This window comes from Biomphalaria glabrata, chromosome 2 (assembly GCF_947242115.1).
Source record: "Biomphalaria glabrata chromosome 2, xgBioGlab47.1, whole genome shotgun sequence".
Classification (NCBI taxonomy): domain Eukaryota; kingdom Metazoa; phylum Mollusca; class Gastropoda; family Planorbidae; genus Biomphalaria; species Biomphalaria glabrata.
Window position 1 is genome coordinate 15,427,512 of NC_074712.1, and position 17,072 is coordinate 15,444,583.

At 36.9% G+C, this 17,072-nt stretch overlaps 1 protein-coding gene and 1 long non-coding RNA gene across 5 annotated transcripts; both read left to right on the top strand.

The window, feature by feature from the left end:
* Nucleotides 1-4,443: 4,443 nt before the first annotated feature.
* On the top strand, nucleotides 4,444-5,801 carry LOC129924502 (uncharacterized). The gene is made up of 2 exons (XR_008776443.1): nucleotides 4,444-4,607; nucleotides 5,266-5,801. It is a non-coding gene; the product is annotated as an uncharacterized LOC129924502 (long non-coding RNA).
* Nucleotides 5,802-9,513: 3,712 nt separating this feature from the next.
* Nucleotides 9,514-16,535, top strand: LOC106064688 (uncharacterized). Of its 4 annotated transcripts, XR_008776441.1 has the most exons (7): nucleotides 9,514-9,661; nucleotides 10,596-10,731; nucleotides 10,882-10,984; nucleotides 11,810-11,961; nucleotides 14,206-14,355; nucleotides 15,488-15,565; nucleotides 16,148-16,535. XR_008776441.1 is itself a non-coding variant. In XM_056019325.1 (6 exons), the coding sequence occupies exons 3-6, from the start codon at nucleotides 10,902-10,904 to the stop codon at nucleotides 16,291-16,293; spliced, it is 531 nt and encodes a 176-aa protein (XP_055875300.1). In that variant the 5' UTR covers nucleotides 9,514-9,661; nucleotides 10,596-10,731; nucleotides 10,882-10,901; the 3' UTR covers nucleotides 16,294-16,535. The 4 variants fall into 4 exon arrangements, 2 of the variants coding, with proteins under 2 accessions (XP_055875300.1, XP_055875301.1); XM_056019325.1 differs by lacking the exon at nucleotides 15,488-15,565; XM_056019326.1 differs by lacking the exon at nucleotides 15,488-15,565 and having other exon boundaries at nucleotides 10,682-10,731.
* The last annotated feature ends 537 nt before the right edge of the window (nucleotides 16,536-17,072 follow it).

Below are 17,072 nucleotides of genomic sequence, written 5' to 3' on the forward strand. Positions count from 1 at the left end.
TCAACTGTTTCTGAAGACTATGTCAACTGTTTCTGAAGACTATGCCGACTGTTTCCAGTCCTTCCCCGCTTACCTTCAATAAAGTCCAGTAGGGAATCGGCGCTGAAGGCGACATTATCCATTTGATCGTTGGAAAGGCTTTTATCCAGCGAACAGGCTTTGACATGGAGCTCTTCACCCCCATTCCTGACTGATGGCTCCCGGCATTAACGGTCATGGACCGAGGAAGGGACCGCCACTCCAGCTATCGGGATACTGATGTCGGCTCTTTTTGTGAAACAAGTGGCTGACTTTTTGGACTGGATTGCTGGCTTTTGTTCAATCTCACCCCGAGTGAGATAAAAAAGCTCACCCAGGGTATCATGCTGGAGCCTTCTTCGCTTCTTAGTCTATCTAGTTCCACTACTAGACGTTTCTATGGAGGCGCCACGATGAGGTGAATGGGGGGCTGAATCCTCCGATCCCTGCTAACCAGAACATTCTGCTACTCCTTAACCCTATTTGGAATATCCAGAGTGGTCAATAGATCTATATAAGCTTTTTTTTCATCATTAAAAGACAATTTAACGCATAGACAGCAAAAAAGTTTTCGAACACTAGGTCTACTATTTCCGATCCATCACTGCTTAGTGATTGCCAGTACATAATTCAGAAAGAGTCAGATATCGGACTTTTTTGGCGCTGCCGTTTTGGCGCGACCGTTTTGGCGCGAAATGTTTTGGTCACATTATTTACGTTCATTGTATTATTCTTTGAAAAATATTGAAATACATATTGTATGTGTGTTTGTGTCGAACGTATTTTTCATGCACAGAACAAGAGATACTTTTGTCCGTTATTTTTGGTATTTAAGTTTGTTATTAAATTATTGTTAAATCACTAATATTACACAAGACCAGGCTGCAATCCATGCTTCACAGATTGCTTGCATGAAATAGTCTAAGTTATTAAGACTTTTTTTCGTGTGTGTGTGTGTGTGGGTGGAATGTATACTTTGTTTATCTTGCTATAATATAGTCAAAAATCTTTTTATTTTTAAAACGAAAAACATTAGTAGTTTTTGTACATTATATATAAGTTATTAGAGTAATTACTGTTTATATCTGCTAACAAAACGTATATTATGTGAACTATAACAAGGTCCATAAATCAACGTGACTTATTATTTACTGCATGTAAATGTGTGTTTGTGTTTCACATCATTTTCTGAAATAAACCTTGGGGTCGCTCTCGGAATTAAAGATTAAGTTTATAAATTCGGACCTAGGGATGTCAAGAGGAGTGCTAGAAACAGATTATCGTCTTACCCACGAGAGAGGGAAGGAGTGGAAGAAAGAGTATAAACAAGGAGTGAAATGTGCCAAGAAGAAAGGGGGCGGGGTAGGTTTCAGAGGGGTAGAAAGTATACCAGTCCGAAGGAGATGATCGCCAGACTCATGTTGCCAACGACCATTGCTCGGTGCTGGTTTTGTCTTCATTTGTTTGACTTTACTTGCGTCAAGGCAGGGGCGGACTGGCTATATGGGCAAACGGGCAAATGCCCGGTGGGCCGGTACCAAATGGGCCGGTCTGGTCGCGACCTAAGAAAAAAAATATCAATGCAAAAAAAAGTGACAGCAGCAAGACACAAATGCCCGAACACGTTTATTCTTATTACAATTAATTTTGTTTGAAATTCAACAATAATATAACAAAGAAATACACTATACGCTGTACATATTATCATTTGCAAAACGTTAGACCGTACTTTCTGCTATGCACGAGCGGCATAGACTGCTTTGATGTCTTCGATGTTGTGTTTGGCCTAATCATTTTGCTGGTCGGCATGGGCCTTTGAAAGTACTCCCATTTTGTTTTTTGCTCCTTTCCTTCCCCGTCTTTTAATGGTTCCAATGAAATTTAACCAAAAAGAGGGACGAGAGAGGTTAAGTTAGAAAACATTGATGTAAGGCGCGACAATTAGCTCTTTAACAATACTTAATAGAAATTAACTTTAACACATACACACAGCCGCCATATTGCAAACCACCCAACTTATTCACAGCTCAACATGGGTATAAAGCTCTACTTTCTGCGATTTGAAAAGAAAAAGTAAGTTTCTTTTTGTTTATTTTTAATAACATAGATCTAAAAATACTACACTTAAGGCTTAAAAAATATTATTTAATTAAAAAATAGATCTAAATCAATTTTTGTACTATTATAATAAATGGCAAACTTATGCTTAGTATGAAGTCATTAATGATGAAAATAATTAAAATAATTTATATAGCGCTGTCACATCCGATATTTAATGAAAGGAGATTTATATTTTAAATAATGGGTCATGGTATATTCATATACAAATCGCGTTTTTGAGAATGTACTAAGAGCTTTTCAAATTAAGTAAGTGCCTCTCTAACCGTTCTGCTTTCTCTTATCTTTTAATGGAATGGGTTGCCTGAGTCAGTCAGGAAAACTAATGATTTAGCATATTTTAAGTCACAGATCAACATGCATGACTAGATTGACACATGAAATGCGTAAGACGTAACAATCCTATTTTTTGAAGAAACGTCTGTAATCTATAAGTAGCCTAATACCAAAAAGCTTCAAACTCATTAGGCTGCTATAGTATTGTTTATAGTTTTCAGACTACATACGTGTATAAATAGAATACATTATTTAATCCTACGAATGCATACATCCATGTTTCGATGCGTTATCAAACTTTATATATTTTGTATAATATAATATAACACATGGGCGTAGCCGGGAGGGGAGGGTCTTCAAACCATCACTTGCCTCAGACCTCATTGACTGAAAGGGAAACGTTTTTTTTAGCCCTTTCGACCGAATGTTCGCTCTTTTTATTTTACAAAGTTTGTATCAACTCACTCTGTCTGTCTGGCCAAAAGTTTGTTAACGTTATTTCTCCGACACCCAATCTCAGACCAAGCTGAAATTTGGCACGATTATTTCTTTTACCTGACAACACAAGAATCAATGAAAAAAAATTAACCAATTAGTTAATTAACTATTGTTAATGATTTTGTTTGGTGTCTCGAACAATGGAAAGAAATTGTACTTGATTAAAGTGGTGGTATAAGCTGAATTAGTCCTCTTTATAGGTCGCCGCTTTAAAGTAAGTTTAAAACAAATAAGAGATTACTATACAATCTCCCATTTTCATAAGCACCTTTCTAGCAGAGTGGTTAGTATGTCGACATTGAGGAGGCTTGAGCCATGAGTTCAGGTCGTTCCCCCCATCCCTTTTAAAAAATGCTTTTAAATAGCGATTACGATAAAATTCCCCCAGACATCGTCCCCCCCACCCCCATTTTCCCAACTGGTCCAGACAAGGATCACAACGCACTGAGAAAGCTAAAAGCATGAAATGGCGAAAAAAACAAACAAACAAACTATTGGTAAAAATATTTCTAATCGCACAGATTTATTGTTGTTGGTCTAGATTACTCTAGATCTATTACAAATTTAATTACATGACTGATCAAACTAATTGATACAATTACTTCGTATAAGCTTTTTTTTTTTGAAATATATTTTTTTATGTTTTTATTGTTAGACTTTTTTGCAATTTACTTATTACTTAGACTTAGGTCCTCCCACGACGTTCGGCGCATTGGCGGCAAGCTGTCTCCATAAAGATCTGTCATTGTCTTTTTACCATTACAAAAATAAATCTAAAAATGATATGCTTTGATCTGTATAGTGTCTGATTCACGCCATAAGAAAAAGAACGTGAAATCACACTGTGATCATTTTCATATATTATAGTCATAGTTGTATGATTATAGTATTTAGACTAAAATTCAAATCTAATAATTCCGGAAATCGAAGGGCGCCATTATCCCATTGATCATTGGAAAGTCTTTTATCTCACAAACAGGCCTGGACGGGAGCTCTTCACCCCAAGTCCTGTCTGAGGGCTCCCAGCAGTAACTCCCATGGACCGAGTAAGCGGACCATACCTCGTACACAGCACACGCGCCTTGTTCCCACTCGCTATAAGTGGCCGAGGGCAATGCTAATTATGGGGAGTTTGCCTCATATTCCTATAATATAATGATGGCTGCCTGGTCGTGCGGTTTGCGCGCTGGACTGTCGTCCAGATTTATCGATGGTGTTAGGTTCAAACCCTGCCCGCTCCCATCCCCCTTCGTCCTGCGGGAGGTTTGGACTAGGAAGTAAACTATCTTCAACTCTGAAGGAACATCCGAAACATGTAAAACAATCTTGAAAAAAAATTAATTAACAAAAAAAAAGTAAATATTGTAAGCCTAATTGTTGTGAAATCTTGCATTATGTTCTGTAATGGCGAAGTAAGAAACTGCAAACTAAAACATCTATTAGATTTACAATAATTACAAAATCACATATATAAGCCTATTCAATATAGTGTCTATTCACATGGCATAAGTTTTAAAGATACTTTACCTTTTGGTCTTCAAATGCAGATTCTTTAGCTGCTACCCAATTTTTCGGAATCTTAGGTTTTGTTGGCTTAAATCTTGGTTGCCTTCTTCTTGTTCTAAATATATTCACGGACAAATTGAAAGGAAACTCTGAGGCAATTCTAATTGCGGCAATATCTCTCATTGTATCAGGTAAGGATTTTAATTATTCATTCACACAAGTAGGGGATATTGTAAAATTGAACCAACACAAAAGAACCACTCAAATATACTTAATGCTGTTCCACGTGCTGTATGGTTTAAAAGGTGTACATGAACAAAGAACAGATTGAAACAGAGATAAGAAAAAACTTTTTTTTTTTAGAAAAGTGTGCATTATTCTTGCTTATTATTATTTTTTTTTGAAATACTAAATAATAATGTAAGCGTATTAGTTTAAAACTATACAACTTGACAACAATGATTTTTTTTTCATTAAACCATACTACAGAACTGGTAGAACCCGCATTTGGTGTACAGACGGTTCATGGCTGAAAGCATGAGTCGTTGACGACAAGGGTGACATTGGGCTAACACTGTAGACTGTAGACAAACACAACTAAAAATAACTTGCTTTTATTAAGAGCTTCAATATAAACAGTAGACCTAAACTTAAAAAAAAAAAAATAGGTTAATTTATTTCTAGTTGTAGAAGAATTTCGGTCATTGAGAAAACTATATATGAATGTATTTTTATGGTCCCGATGTTTTCCTAAATTCGCATCGGTTGTTATGTAGTTGAATAATTTTCAAGAAATGTATGCATTAGAAAGTTCGATACTTTTGTGTTGTTTTTTTTCTCTCTCCACAGCGGTCTCTTGGCTTTTGGCTGTTATAATCTACGCAGCAAGCTTCAAGCCAAGTGGATCAGAACTTGGATATTCGTTTGGTCTAGCGATCTGTGCTCTTGTTTTGGCTGCAGTATCTGGAGTACTTGTGTTGTTGGCCCGTCAAGGAGGCTCTTCTGTTGGCTCCAATTAGAAACATTTCAAGCCAAGTATGTCTGTTTGACATTGCAAAACAATTTACAAATTTAAAATGTGTAATCGTGTGACTCTGAAAGAAACAAACACCGATAGAGACACGCACACAGAGAAAGACAAACACACACCGACAGGAAAAGACACACATTCCAACACAAAGAGACCCGAGAGAAAGAGAGCGGAAAATATATTAATATTTATAAAAAGGGTGGATGTAGCTATTGTTATAGATTCAGGGCTTTTGCAAGAGAGGATTTGAGCCTCTCAAGCCCTTACCCAAATGGAGTTTGATGATGATGATGTTTGTTATAGATTACAATTACATGTTCTAGTAATATTTTAATTAAATAATCATTATTTTCTAGGTCATTGATTTTTGCTTTTATTTGAAGTTTTTTTTTTTAAGTTCGTGAAACTCTACAGAATTTACTGTCGTAAGGGAAAAAAAAAGATCCGTTGTATTGAAAGAAGAGAGAGAGAAAGAGAGAGAAAGAAAGAGAGAGAAAGACTTAAAAAGAAAGATGGATAAAGTTGAGATAGGTCTACAGTGAAAATAAATGCATGTACGTTTGATAAATTTTTCCTACAAACTATAACGAGTGGCGTCACCAGAGTGGGTGTCACAAGGTGCGGGAAGCTCACGGTGTCAATCTCCTCTACCCCCAGCTTTCCCCTCAAATCTTCCCAATAAAAACTTACTGTTTAGCTCATTTTGTTACACCACAATATCTAATTCCTTACATTTGTTGATAGTTGTTACTGAACGATACAAAGAGTGTCAATTCTATTTTAAAATGTCGTTGTTTCCTACACTTTATCATTAGTTATTGGAGAGATAAAAATCTAAGATGTTAGATTAGACAAAGAGTTAACATCAACTAAACATGCTTTCTTTAGTAGACTTTTAAAGGCTCGTAACGGAAACAGTTCAACATTATAGCCTCGTCCTATGTTGTGTTCACTTAGACTAAAACTACCATGTATGAAGGGGACTAATTCGGCTTATACCACCACTTCAGTCAAGTACAAATTCTTTCCCTTGTTTGAGATACCTAACGAAATAATTAATTACCAATAATTAATTACTTAATTGGTTACTTTTTTTTTATTGATTCTTGTGTTGTCAGTTAAAAAAAAATAATTGTGCAAAATTTCAGCTTGATACGAGATTGGGTGTGGGAGAAATATCGTATACAAACTTTTGACCAGACAGAGTTAATATAAGTTTTGTAAAAAGAAACAAAGTAGCTACCAATACGATTCAGTGCTTTCTTTCAAAGTTTTGTAACTATTAGTTTGATCGGTATTATCGTTGCTAAAGATTGAAACACCTAGGCTGTCAAATTAATCTAAATCAATAACATATTGAAACGTCAAGATTTAGATCAAGTATAACAAGGATTCTCCCTGGTAACCCCTTCCCTCTTTGGTTTCATGTGTCATTCCGAGAACTATCGGATTGCTTCCTCTTTCATTGGACACACAAAAGATAACAAGGGAGATAACCTTGGAGAGATCATGTTTTCATTGTGACCTTGTCGATTTATTTCTACAATGTGGAGTCATTATATTCCTTATATCATAGTGCTTGCTCATTTCTCTAATGAAGTTTATATCGATTAAATTATTAAACTTGCAATTTGGAATTGTGATTCTGGGCTCGAAAAAACCTTCGTTCAGGGAACAGTACCAGGAAAAAAAAAGAAGAGGCAGACAGGGAAAGCGACTGAAAGACCACATCAAAGAGTGGACAGGCCTGTCACTGGAAGAGATTCTACTTAAGGCAAAAACCAGAGAGGAATGGACGAAGACGATCGATCGACTAAAGGATTGGTGACTGAGAAAGATGAACCTATTCAAGTGAACCAGCATGGTTTAACTAATTTTACTAACCGGCTTTGCCTCAAGTATTGAAAGTACCAAACACGAGATGCACTTTTCTAGTCTTTGAATGGCAGGAGTTGCCCTTTTTGTTTCTTTCAACAGAAGGGCCAGCAACCCACAACTTTGGATAGGACACACAACTCTTTGGCACATTGGTTGGGCTTCTAAGGAAAATAACAGGTTTGCATTGTAACTCCCCCCCCCTTTCGCACTAAACTATATAGATTTTTGCGTCCTCCTATAAAACGCTCACCCCCCACCCCCAATCCCATCCAAAGACTTTTCGACAATTAGAATTTTTTAATTCACACTGTGAAATACACACACACACACACTCTCTCTCTCTCTCTCTCTCTCTCTTTCTCTTTTGTTTGCCCCTTGAGTTCTATAAGGTAAAAAAAAAGATGAAGCGTTACTGATCAGTGTTACTTGAGCCATTGTTTATTATTTATTCAATTTTTATTTTTCTATGGAATAGCCTACATTACAATGATACCCACCCAAACATATTTTGTTTGCGGGCATCCTTCAACGGATCCATCTCCCCCACAATACTAATCCACACACTTGTTTGACCCTTGAATTCTATAAGTACTTAAAGATTTTTGTATGCTTGCAAAACCTAGACGCTAAATGCAGAATTAGAGAAGGAGATTCTGGCGATGGTGTAGAGTGTAGAAGGATCCTAGGTGCCACCTACAAAGACCGCACAACAAATGAGATCTGCAACAAGATCACAAAGGCAATTATTATTTGTGACAAGAAAAACATTTAGAAAAATAGTTGTTTAAAAAAAAAAAGGACAATACCTCCGTCTATTATTAAAATTAAAATATAATAAAATAAAAAAAAAATAAGTTAAATAAAATTTGATTTAAACGGGGTATCGAACCCGTGACACCATCAGCTGCTTAAAAGCACGATGGGGCACACAACACAAGATCTATTGAATCCTTTTCCATTTCTCCCTGTCTTTTGTATTAGACAGAATGTCTTTAAATGCAGACCTGTTCATTCTTTTATGTTGTCTTCCCATTACTTTCTCTTTCTGACTCCTCTCCTTTGTATAAAGCTTATATCAACTCATTCTGTCTTGTAATCATTTTGTACTCTTTATTTCTCCGACACCCAATCTCGGATCAAGCTGAAATTTAGCCCACCAGAGACACCCAGACATTCCTTTCTTTCTTCCCCTCCCCTTCCTAATTGTCCATCTGGTCCAGACAAGTGACAGGATCATAGCGTAGTGAGAAAGTGATAGGATCATAGCGTACTGAGACAAGTGATAGGATCATAGCGTAGTGAGAAAGTGATAGGATCATAGCGTACTGAGACAAGTGATAGGATCATAGCGTAATGAGAAAGTGATAGGATCATAGCGTAGTGAGAAAGTGATAGGATCATAGCGTAGTGAGAAAGTGATAGGATCATTGCGTAGTGAGAAAGTAATAGGATCATAGCGTAGAGAGAAAGTGCTGCTGTGAACTGTGCAATTCTGGCTAGTTGGTTCCTTCATCTGAGACTATAGCTATGCGGTATTTAAAAACTACTGATACTTGTCAGCTTTTCGCCACCAATGTTGATGCCCCTTTAAAAACTATTGGTCAAAATGTGTATTTTTTTCGGCATTGATATGCATACCATATAGTTGCAGAAGTCTTGTTTATGGGCATCACCAAGTCAGCTAATTCTTCTATTCCTGCCAGACCATCTATGTCGCCTGCAAAGCGCAAGTTAGTAATTCTTCTTCCTCCAATGCTTACAATACCTTCATAGCCCTAGAGGGCATATTCCATTATCCTTTCAGGGAAGATATTGAAAAGTGTTGGTGAGAGTAGGCAGCCTTGTCTTACTCCAACAGTCCTCAATGCTGTTGTTGAAGTACCCTGCACTAGTGGCCTGCTTGTACTGGTTCTGGATTACTTTGATTATGCTTTGATTTGTACTGTACTTTTCTATTGTCTTGCCATGCGGAGTCATTAAAGACACGAAAAAGGTTCTGCTGGTGTTGAAGGTATTTCTCGCAGAGAATGTCTACTTGGTAAAAAAAAAGTACGCACCAAAATGCTTGTTTTTATAAAGTGTTTACAAAGACATTTAAAAGTGAAGGAGTATTATTGAAAGCTGTTCACCCAAAAAAAAGTGTACTTAAGTGCATAAAAAGGAACACGTACCTATATATAATACATATCTCGGTCTGTGTGAAGGAAGTATCATTTTGTATTAGACTATTAAACACTGGTCAACTTTATGAAAACGAATTGGGATGCAACTGTGATCAAACATTTTGAGAATATTTCACCTGGGCCGTTTTGATCGTGAAAAGGGGCTACGTACATGGTAAGCCTAAAACTGAGTGTGTTTTGTTCCACCCTATGTGAAGTATGTGGAAGAATGAATGATGAGCCATTCAGTAAGCTAGATATATACTCATCTAGGACTTAGACTTATAGAAACTTATACATAGATGTAGATCTAGCTTTAATAAGATTCCATTTTCTGTGTACACACATTGTTCCAGCGAGTTCTATTTCCTATAGTGTAAAGAAGAGAAAACAAACGAAATAAACATTCTTTTTTTAAAAGCAAAGCTTATATAAGGTAAAGATGGGACAATTACTGCCATATCTTTCAATACTGCAAGATTTATCTCACATTATCTATATAAAACAAAATTAATTAATTACCACTTATTATTTAACTAATTGGTTACTTCACTTGGATTGCTCATAAGCTGTCATCGACACTGAATAATTGTATACAGTTTCAGCTTGATCGATAATGGGAAATGGGGCAAATGGCTTGGTCAAGATTTGTACCAGACAGACTGAGTAAGTTGATATAAGCTATGTAAAAAGCGGATTGTTTTTATTAATTTAATGAAGTGTCCACACTGGCGAGCTACGCACTAATAAGCGTTAATGAAGACTTGATAGAGTGAAAGTAGTTGAAATAAAATATTTGTATGCTGGGTTTATGAAACTGTTTTGAGATGAATGTAAACACACACACACAAAATAGCGTTTAGGGAAAATAAAGTACAGAGATCTATGACATGAAAAAAAAAAAAGCTTATTTTTTCCACGTCAACGGTAAGATATAACAGATTCGACTTTATCTTCACCTATCTCTTAGTTTCTTGGACCGTTTGGGCACCACACATGATCTGTCGACCCTCTCTCTCCATTTCCTCTCCAAGCTTTTGACTATATTCTCGTCCATTCTTTAAATGTTGTCTTCTTATTGCTTTCTCTGTCTGCCTCTTCTTTTCCAGGCACTTCTCCCCGAAGGAAGGTCTATGCGAGCACCGAGACTCTCGTGATAGTGCCAGACAGTTAATTTTTTTTCGTTTTTTGACAGCAGGTCATTGTGGAGTCATTGTGATCCTGTTTCGATTTTCCTAATTTGTGGTAAGTATTCGACCAGCCAAACTGGGAGAATTAGTGACTAAAAGTTCAGTCAGCCAGCTAGGGCTTTGGCTTATAATATAAACTAATTTTGAAGGGAATGGCGATTCAAAGTTTTCCTACTTATTGTTGCTATCCTGAATTTTGTTTTAGCCTCAACATTCCTACCTGAGATGACTCTCAAAGATAGTTTTATGAGAGCTACGCTGCTTATGAGAATAGCCGTGATAGTTGCCTTTGTTGCACAGGCATGCAGGTAATGATATAACGGATTATAATATGGTATAACAGAATTAGGATGGTGTTTCGATAATGTGTATAGACAGTTCTGACACCACAGTATATCCCAAAAGTGCTGGTGTAAACAAAATTAGAAACTTAGAGACTAACAAGGGTGACAACTTAAATATAACGAAGAACGATCACTCGCGTAGAAGACCCTTATCTAGCATCACTTACAAGCTTTAAAAAAACGTGGAACCCAACACAGGAAAGAAAACAAAGTCATGCCAGAGTTAGGTCAAAATGTATAATTTACCTCGTCTCTTGTGGGTCGATGATGACCACATTAGTCATCCAGGGGGAGGGGGCTGAAGGCTTTGCGCTGCGGTTTTGTGTCTCCTCGTGAGGCTGGTGAGACCTGTGTGACCTCGGATTGTTCGGCCGCACATTGAGAGTTTTAGTCCATCTGAAGCTTGTGTAAAGCGCTTAGCTTCCGAAATGAGAGTGTCGAGTTCGAATCCGAATGAAGACTGATGTTTTGGACTTCATGACTTAATCAAATGCACCCTTAACTCCACTCAACATGCACCCTTAACTCCACTCAACTCTTATAGGTTCTTATTATACGTAGGGGAAATAAAGTCTGTTGGTCATTGTGCTGGCCACACGACACCCTCATTAACAGTAGACCATAGACAGAGTTGAGATTTACATCAACTGCCCCTACATGTCTCAAGGTCTGAAAGGTTGTTTTTTTTACTTTTGTTTTCTGATAGGTGTTTGAAAAATTGGAATGACTGTTATGATGTAATGGCCGAGTATGTTTACATAACATTTTCTTGACATTACACTCCAACAGTTGGGTCTCCTTTACAACCACGTCATGGACTAGAGGATATTTTGATCCTCTAGAAGGGAGAAGCCTTCCTTACATAGGATTGTGGAGATCATGCAGCTATTCACCACCTAAATTTGCTAGTGGATGCAATTTTTTGGATGGGACACCTTCCGGTAAATAATATATAGAATATTTTTTTTTATTTTAAAGATATGGACTGAGTTCTGCAAACTGTCGACGGGTCGCCGGCTCTTGATTTATTCCTCAAGGTTGACACCCGAAGCCTTTTCCATGAATGGGTATAGCTGCATGGCAGAAGAGGTCTGAATTTCCTTCTCCTAGATGGGTAGCCAGCCATGGCTAAAGAGCCCCTCCTGACTGAAGCTTACTGGTTTATGTGCCAGTTACTCGCCTTCACCACTTCTGTGAAAACAGTTTCGCTGGACTCAATATCCACATGTGAAGGCCAGGAGATGGACTGGTTGTCAGAGGCTAATTGAGACGCATGCCGTTGGAAGCATTTTATAGATAGGTAGTGGAGTGCTAATAGCCATTAACACTTCCGGCAATAACAACCTTGAGATTTAAAGATGTAACCTATATAAAAGCATACAGTTTATATAGAATAAAGTCTGGAATCTAAATTATCCAATGTATTTATAGAGTTTGATTCGCACCACACGAAAATGAACGTGAGAAAAAAAAAACAACTATGAAGACTATAAAATGCCGACTAAAACTTAGATCTAACTAGGCCTACATGTGTATTAAAAAGATGTTGCGTTAGCCGATGTTTTGTTAGGAAATCAAAAACAAAGTTTGAATAATAATAAGAAGATTACAGCGCCTTTGAAAACATGTACAAAGGCCACATCTCGGGCATACGGGAATAGTGTTGTAGGCCTATTTAGTTGTTTTTTTAAAACTGAAAATCACAAGCTTTCTTTTGGCTTAAATTAGGCCCGTATTTAGACTTGAAAAAGTCCTAAGCTATTTGAGATATGGGGCCCTTTTTAAGTCCAGATATTATATGTCAGTGCTAAATATTTCTAGGGGCCATAATCTATGGCTTGTGTTGCCTATATGTCAGTGCTAAATATTTCTAGGGGCCATAAGCTATGGCTGGTGTTGCCTATATGTCAGTGCTAAATATTTCTAGGGGCCATAAGCTATGGCTTGTGTTGCCTATATGTCAGTGCTAAATATTTCTAGGGGCCATAAGCTATGGCTGGTGTTGCCTATATGTCAGTGCTAAATATTTCTAGGGGCCATAAGCTATGGCTTGTGTTGCCTATATGTCAGTGCTAAATATTTATAGGGGCCATAATCTATGGCTTGTGTTGCCTATATGTCAGTGCTAAATATTTCTAGGGGCCATAAGCTATGGCTTGTGTTGCCTAAATGTCAGTGCTAAATATTTCTAGGGGCCATAAGCTATGGCTTGTGTTGCCTAAATGTCAGTGCTAAATATTTCTAGGGGCCATAAGCTATGGCTTGTGTTGCCTAAATGTCAGTGCTAAATATTTCTAGGGGCCATAAGCTATGGCTGGTGTTGCCTATATGTCAGTGCTAAATATTTCTAGGGGCCATAAGCTATGGCTTGTGTTGCCTAAATGTCAGTGCTAAATATTTCTAGGGGCCATAAGCTATGGCTGGTGTTGCCTATATGTCAGTGCTAAATATTTCTAGGGGCCATAAGCTATGGCTTGTGTTGCCTAAATGTCAGTGCTAAATATTTTTGGGGGCCATAAGCTATGGCTTGTGTTGCCTAAATGTCAGTGCTAAATATTTCTAGGGGCCATAAGCTATGGCTGGTGTTGCCTATATGTCAGTGCTTAATATTTCTAGGGGCCATAAGCTATGGCTTGTGTTGCCTAAATGTCAGTGCTAAATATTTCTAGGGGCCATAAGCTATGGCTTGTGTTGCCTAAATGTCAGTGCTAAATATTTCTAGGGGCCATAAGCTATGGCTTGTGTTGCCTATATGTCAGTGCTAAATATTTCTAGGGGCCATAAGCTATGGCTGGTGTTGCCTATATGTCAGTGCTAAATATTTCTTGGGGGGGGGGGGGGGCTATAGCTAAGCCTCTAATGCCTATGTCTTTAACGGCAATAGCTTTAATGCCCATGCCTTCAATTCCTATGCCTATATCACAATGAACATATGACAATATTTAGTTTTATCTTTTAATGCCTTCAAGGAGTAACAAGAAAGATGTTCTGTAGTAACTCAACACTAAAAACAGAAAGTTGACTCTAATTGTTGGCGTAGGATCTCGAAAATTATAATGTAACTTAAAGTACACAATCTACTAGATAAACAATAATTTTGAAAAATCATTTCACAGATATAGTCAATATAGTCATTCAGCAAGACTTTATAAAAAAATGTTTTATCTTTTGGTCTTCAAATGCAGATGCTTTAGCTATGACTCAGGCATTTGGAATAGTGGGTTTTGTTGGCCTAAATCTGGGTTTTCTTCTTGTTGTTCTAAAAATATTCACGGATAAATTGAAAGGGAACTCGGAGTCACTTCTTATTGCGGGAATATCTATGATTGTATCAGGTAAGGATTGAAACTGTTCTTATTGGCGATTTTATTTTATTCTTATTGGCGATTTTAAAAGCACTAAGAAAAAAAAAAGTAAAAAAGTTTCTTTTTCAGAGCTTGCGATCTATAGGGCAGATCATGTCGAAATCAACTGTTTCTTTAAACAATGTTAAGAAGCTTGCGATCTATAGGACAGATCATGTCGAAATCAACTGTTTCTTTGAACAATGTTAAGAAGCTTGCGATCTATAGGGCAGATCATGTCGAAATCAACTGTTTCTTTAAACAATGTTAAGAAGCTTGCGATCTATAGGACAGATCATGTCGAAATCAACTGTTTCTTTGAACAATGTTAAGAAGCTTGCGATCTATAGGACAGATCATGTCGAAATCAACTGTTTCTTTAAACAATGTTAAGAAGCTTGCGATCTATAGGACAGATCATGTCGAAATCAACTGTTTCTTTGAACAATGTTAAGAAGCTTGCGATCTATAGGACAGATCATGTCGAAATCAACTGTTTCTTTGAACAATGTTAAGAAGCTTGCGATCTATAGGACAGATCATGTCGAAATCAACTGTTTCTTTGAACAATGTTAAGAAGCTTGCGATCTATAGGACAGATCATGTCGATATCAACTGTTTCTTTGAACAATGTTAAGAAGCTTGCGATCTATAGGACAGATCATGTCGAAATCAACTGTTTCTTTGAACAATGTTAAGAAGCTTGCGATCTATAGGACAGATCATGTCGAAATCAACTGTTTCTTTGAACAATGTTAAGAAGCTTGCGAGGACAGATCATGTCGAATGTTTCTTTGAACAATGTTAAGAAGCAGGGTATCATGTGGCCAGCACAACGACCAACTGCTTTTACTTTCCCCAAAGTCAAGTAATCATTAGAGGTGGGTGGTCTCAGGGGCGCCCTAAAAATCCCAAAGTTCAAATCCCAGTGTTCACAGAGATTCGAACCCAGGACCCCAGGTTCGAAAATTTTTGTTTTTGTTTAGCGCAATTTCATGCTTTTAGCTTTCTCAATGCGATATGATCCTGTCACTCATCTGGACCAGTTGGAAAGGAAAGGGGGGGGGGGGGGAAGAAGAGACTATCTGAGTGATCACTTTTTAAATGCATTTATAAAACAAAGGTGAACGACCTGAATTCGATCTCGCGTGCTAAAGACTCTCAGCTTCATCTCAAGCCAGTGCACTAACCACTGTGTTAGGTTAACTATTATGACAATAGGTTTTATAGTTCTCTACTTTTAGTTTTAAGCTTTTCTCTCTACAAAGTATAAAGGGGACTAATTCAACTTATACCACTTTATTAGTGAGTACAATTCCTTTCCCTTGTCTGATACCAAATTAAATAATTAATTACTAATAATGATAGTTAATTAACTAATTGGTTCGATTTCTTATTGATTATTGTTTTGCCAGGTAAATGAAATAATTGTGCAAAATTTCAGCTTGATCCCAGGTTGGGTGTGGGAGAAATAATGTGTACAAACTTTTTCTAGGTAGTATTTGTATACAAAACACTTAAGCCTTGAGCAAACCCATGGCGTAGATCAGGGGTGGCCAACCTTTTGGTTCCATTTATTTCCCCTTCTGATTCAGACGCGCCACTTAACATTTTTACAAGTTTCAGTCCTTTAAAGTATGGCGGGAGTGGGGGAGTTAAGAACAAAAAAATATTCATTAAGTCTGTCTTATTATTTTATTGTATTATTTCTGTATGATCTATTGATTGATGGGTAATTTATTATTTGCGAGAAATGTCAATAAGTTTTGTGTTTGTTCCACAGCGATCTCTTGGCTTTTGGCTTTCATCATCTTTTTAATAATGTACGCGCCGAGTTCCTCCTTGCTTGGCTATTCATTTCTTCTAGCTGGGTTTTCTTTCATTTTGGCAGCAGTAGCTGGAGTACTTGTGTTGTGTGCCCGCTCTTAGTAGAACCAGTGCACGCACATTTTGACTTTTGACGTTGGGACACAGATGTTGATGACGCAATTCACAGTTAGGACATTTGTAATTGTGTGCGAGATATACACACTATCGGAGAGAGAGAGAAAGAGAGAGAGAGAGAGACAAAGAATTTTAAAAAATAAAAGAGTGGATATAGTAATGTTTAAATGTCCCCATATGTGTTAAAAGTGCAAGCGCTTTGAATAAATAGGAAGTATTTTCTTGGTTAGAAATTTTGTTTTTTATTTGTTTTTGTTGTCAGTTGGCAAGGCTTTACAAACTTTACTGACAGAGGAAAGGGAGAAAAAAAATACATTTATCAAATTAAAAAAAATAGGAATCCTACCACTTTTTAAAAGATGGTTGCTGCCACCTATTTCCGTCAATTTTAAATAGTTTTTTATCGTTCATCCGAAGGCCAATCTTATTCTGGTTACTATGGTTTTTATTGCGTGCATACTAAATAAATAATTAGTTATAATTTAATACATCACAGACGCAGCTCCAAAAAAAAAATAATTTATAAGATGACGTTGAATTTTTCATGACAATAATTATAGTTTTTATTCTATGTGTTTTTTGAAATAAAATACACATTTTTGTTTTCGACCATTCAAGATTCATATTATATTATAACTTTATGAATATTTCTTTAAAAAATATCTGTCTGGGTACTTATGTACACGTGTACGGTTTCATTCAATAAATTTTGAATCAATTATAATTCTTGAAAACACACCCCGGGAGTAGAAATCCAATGAATC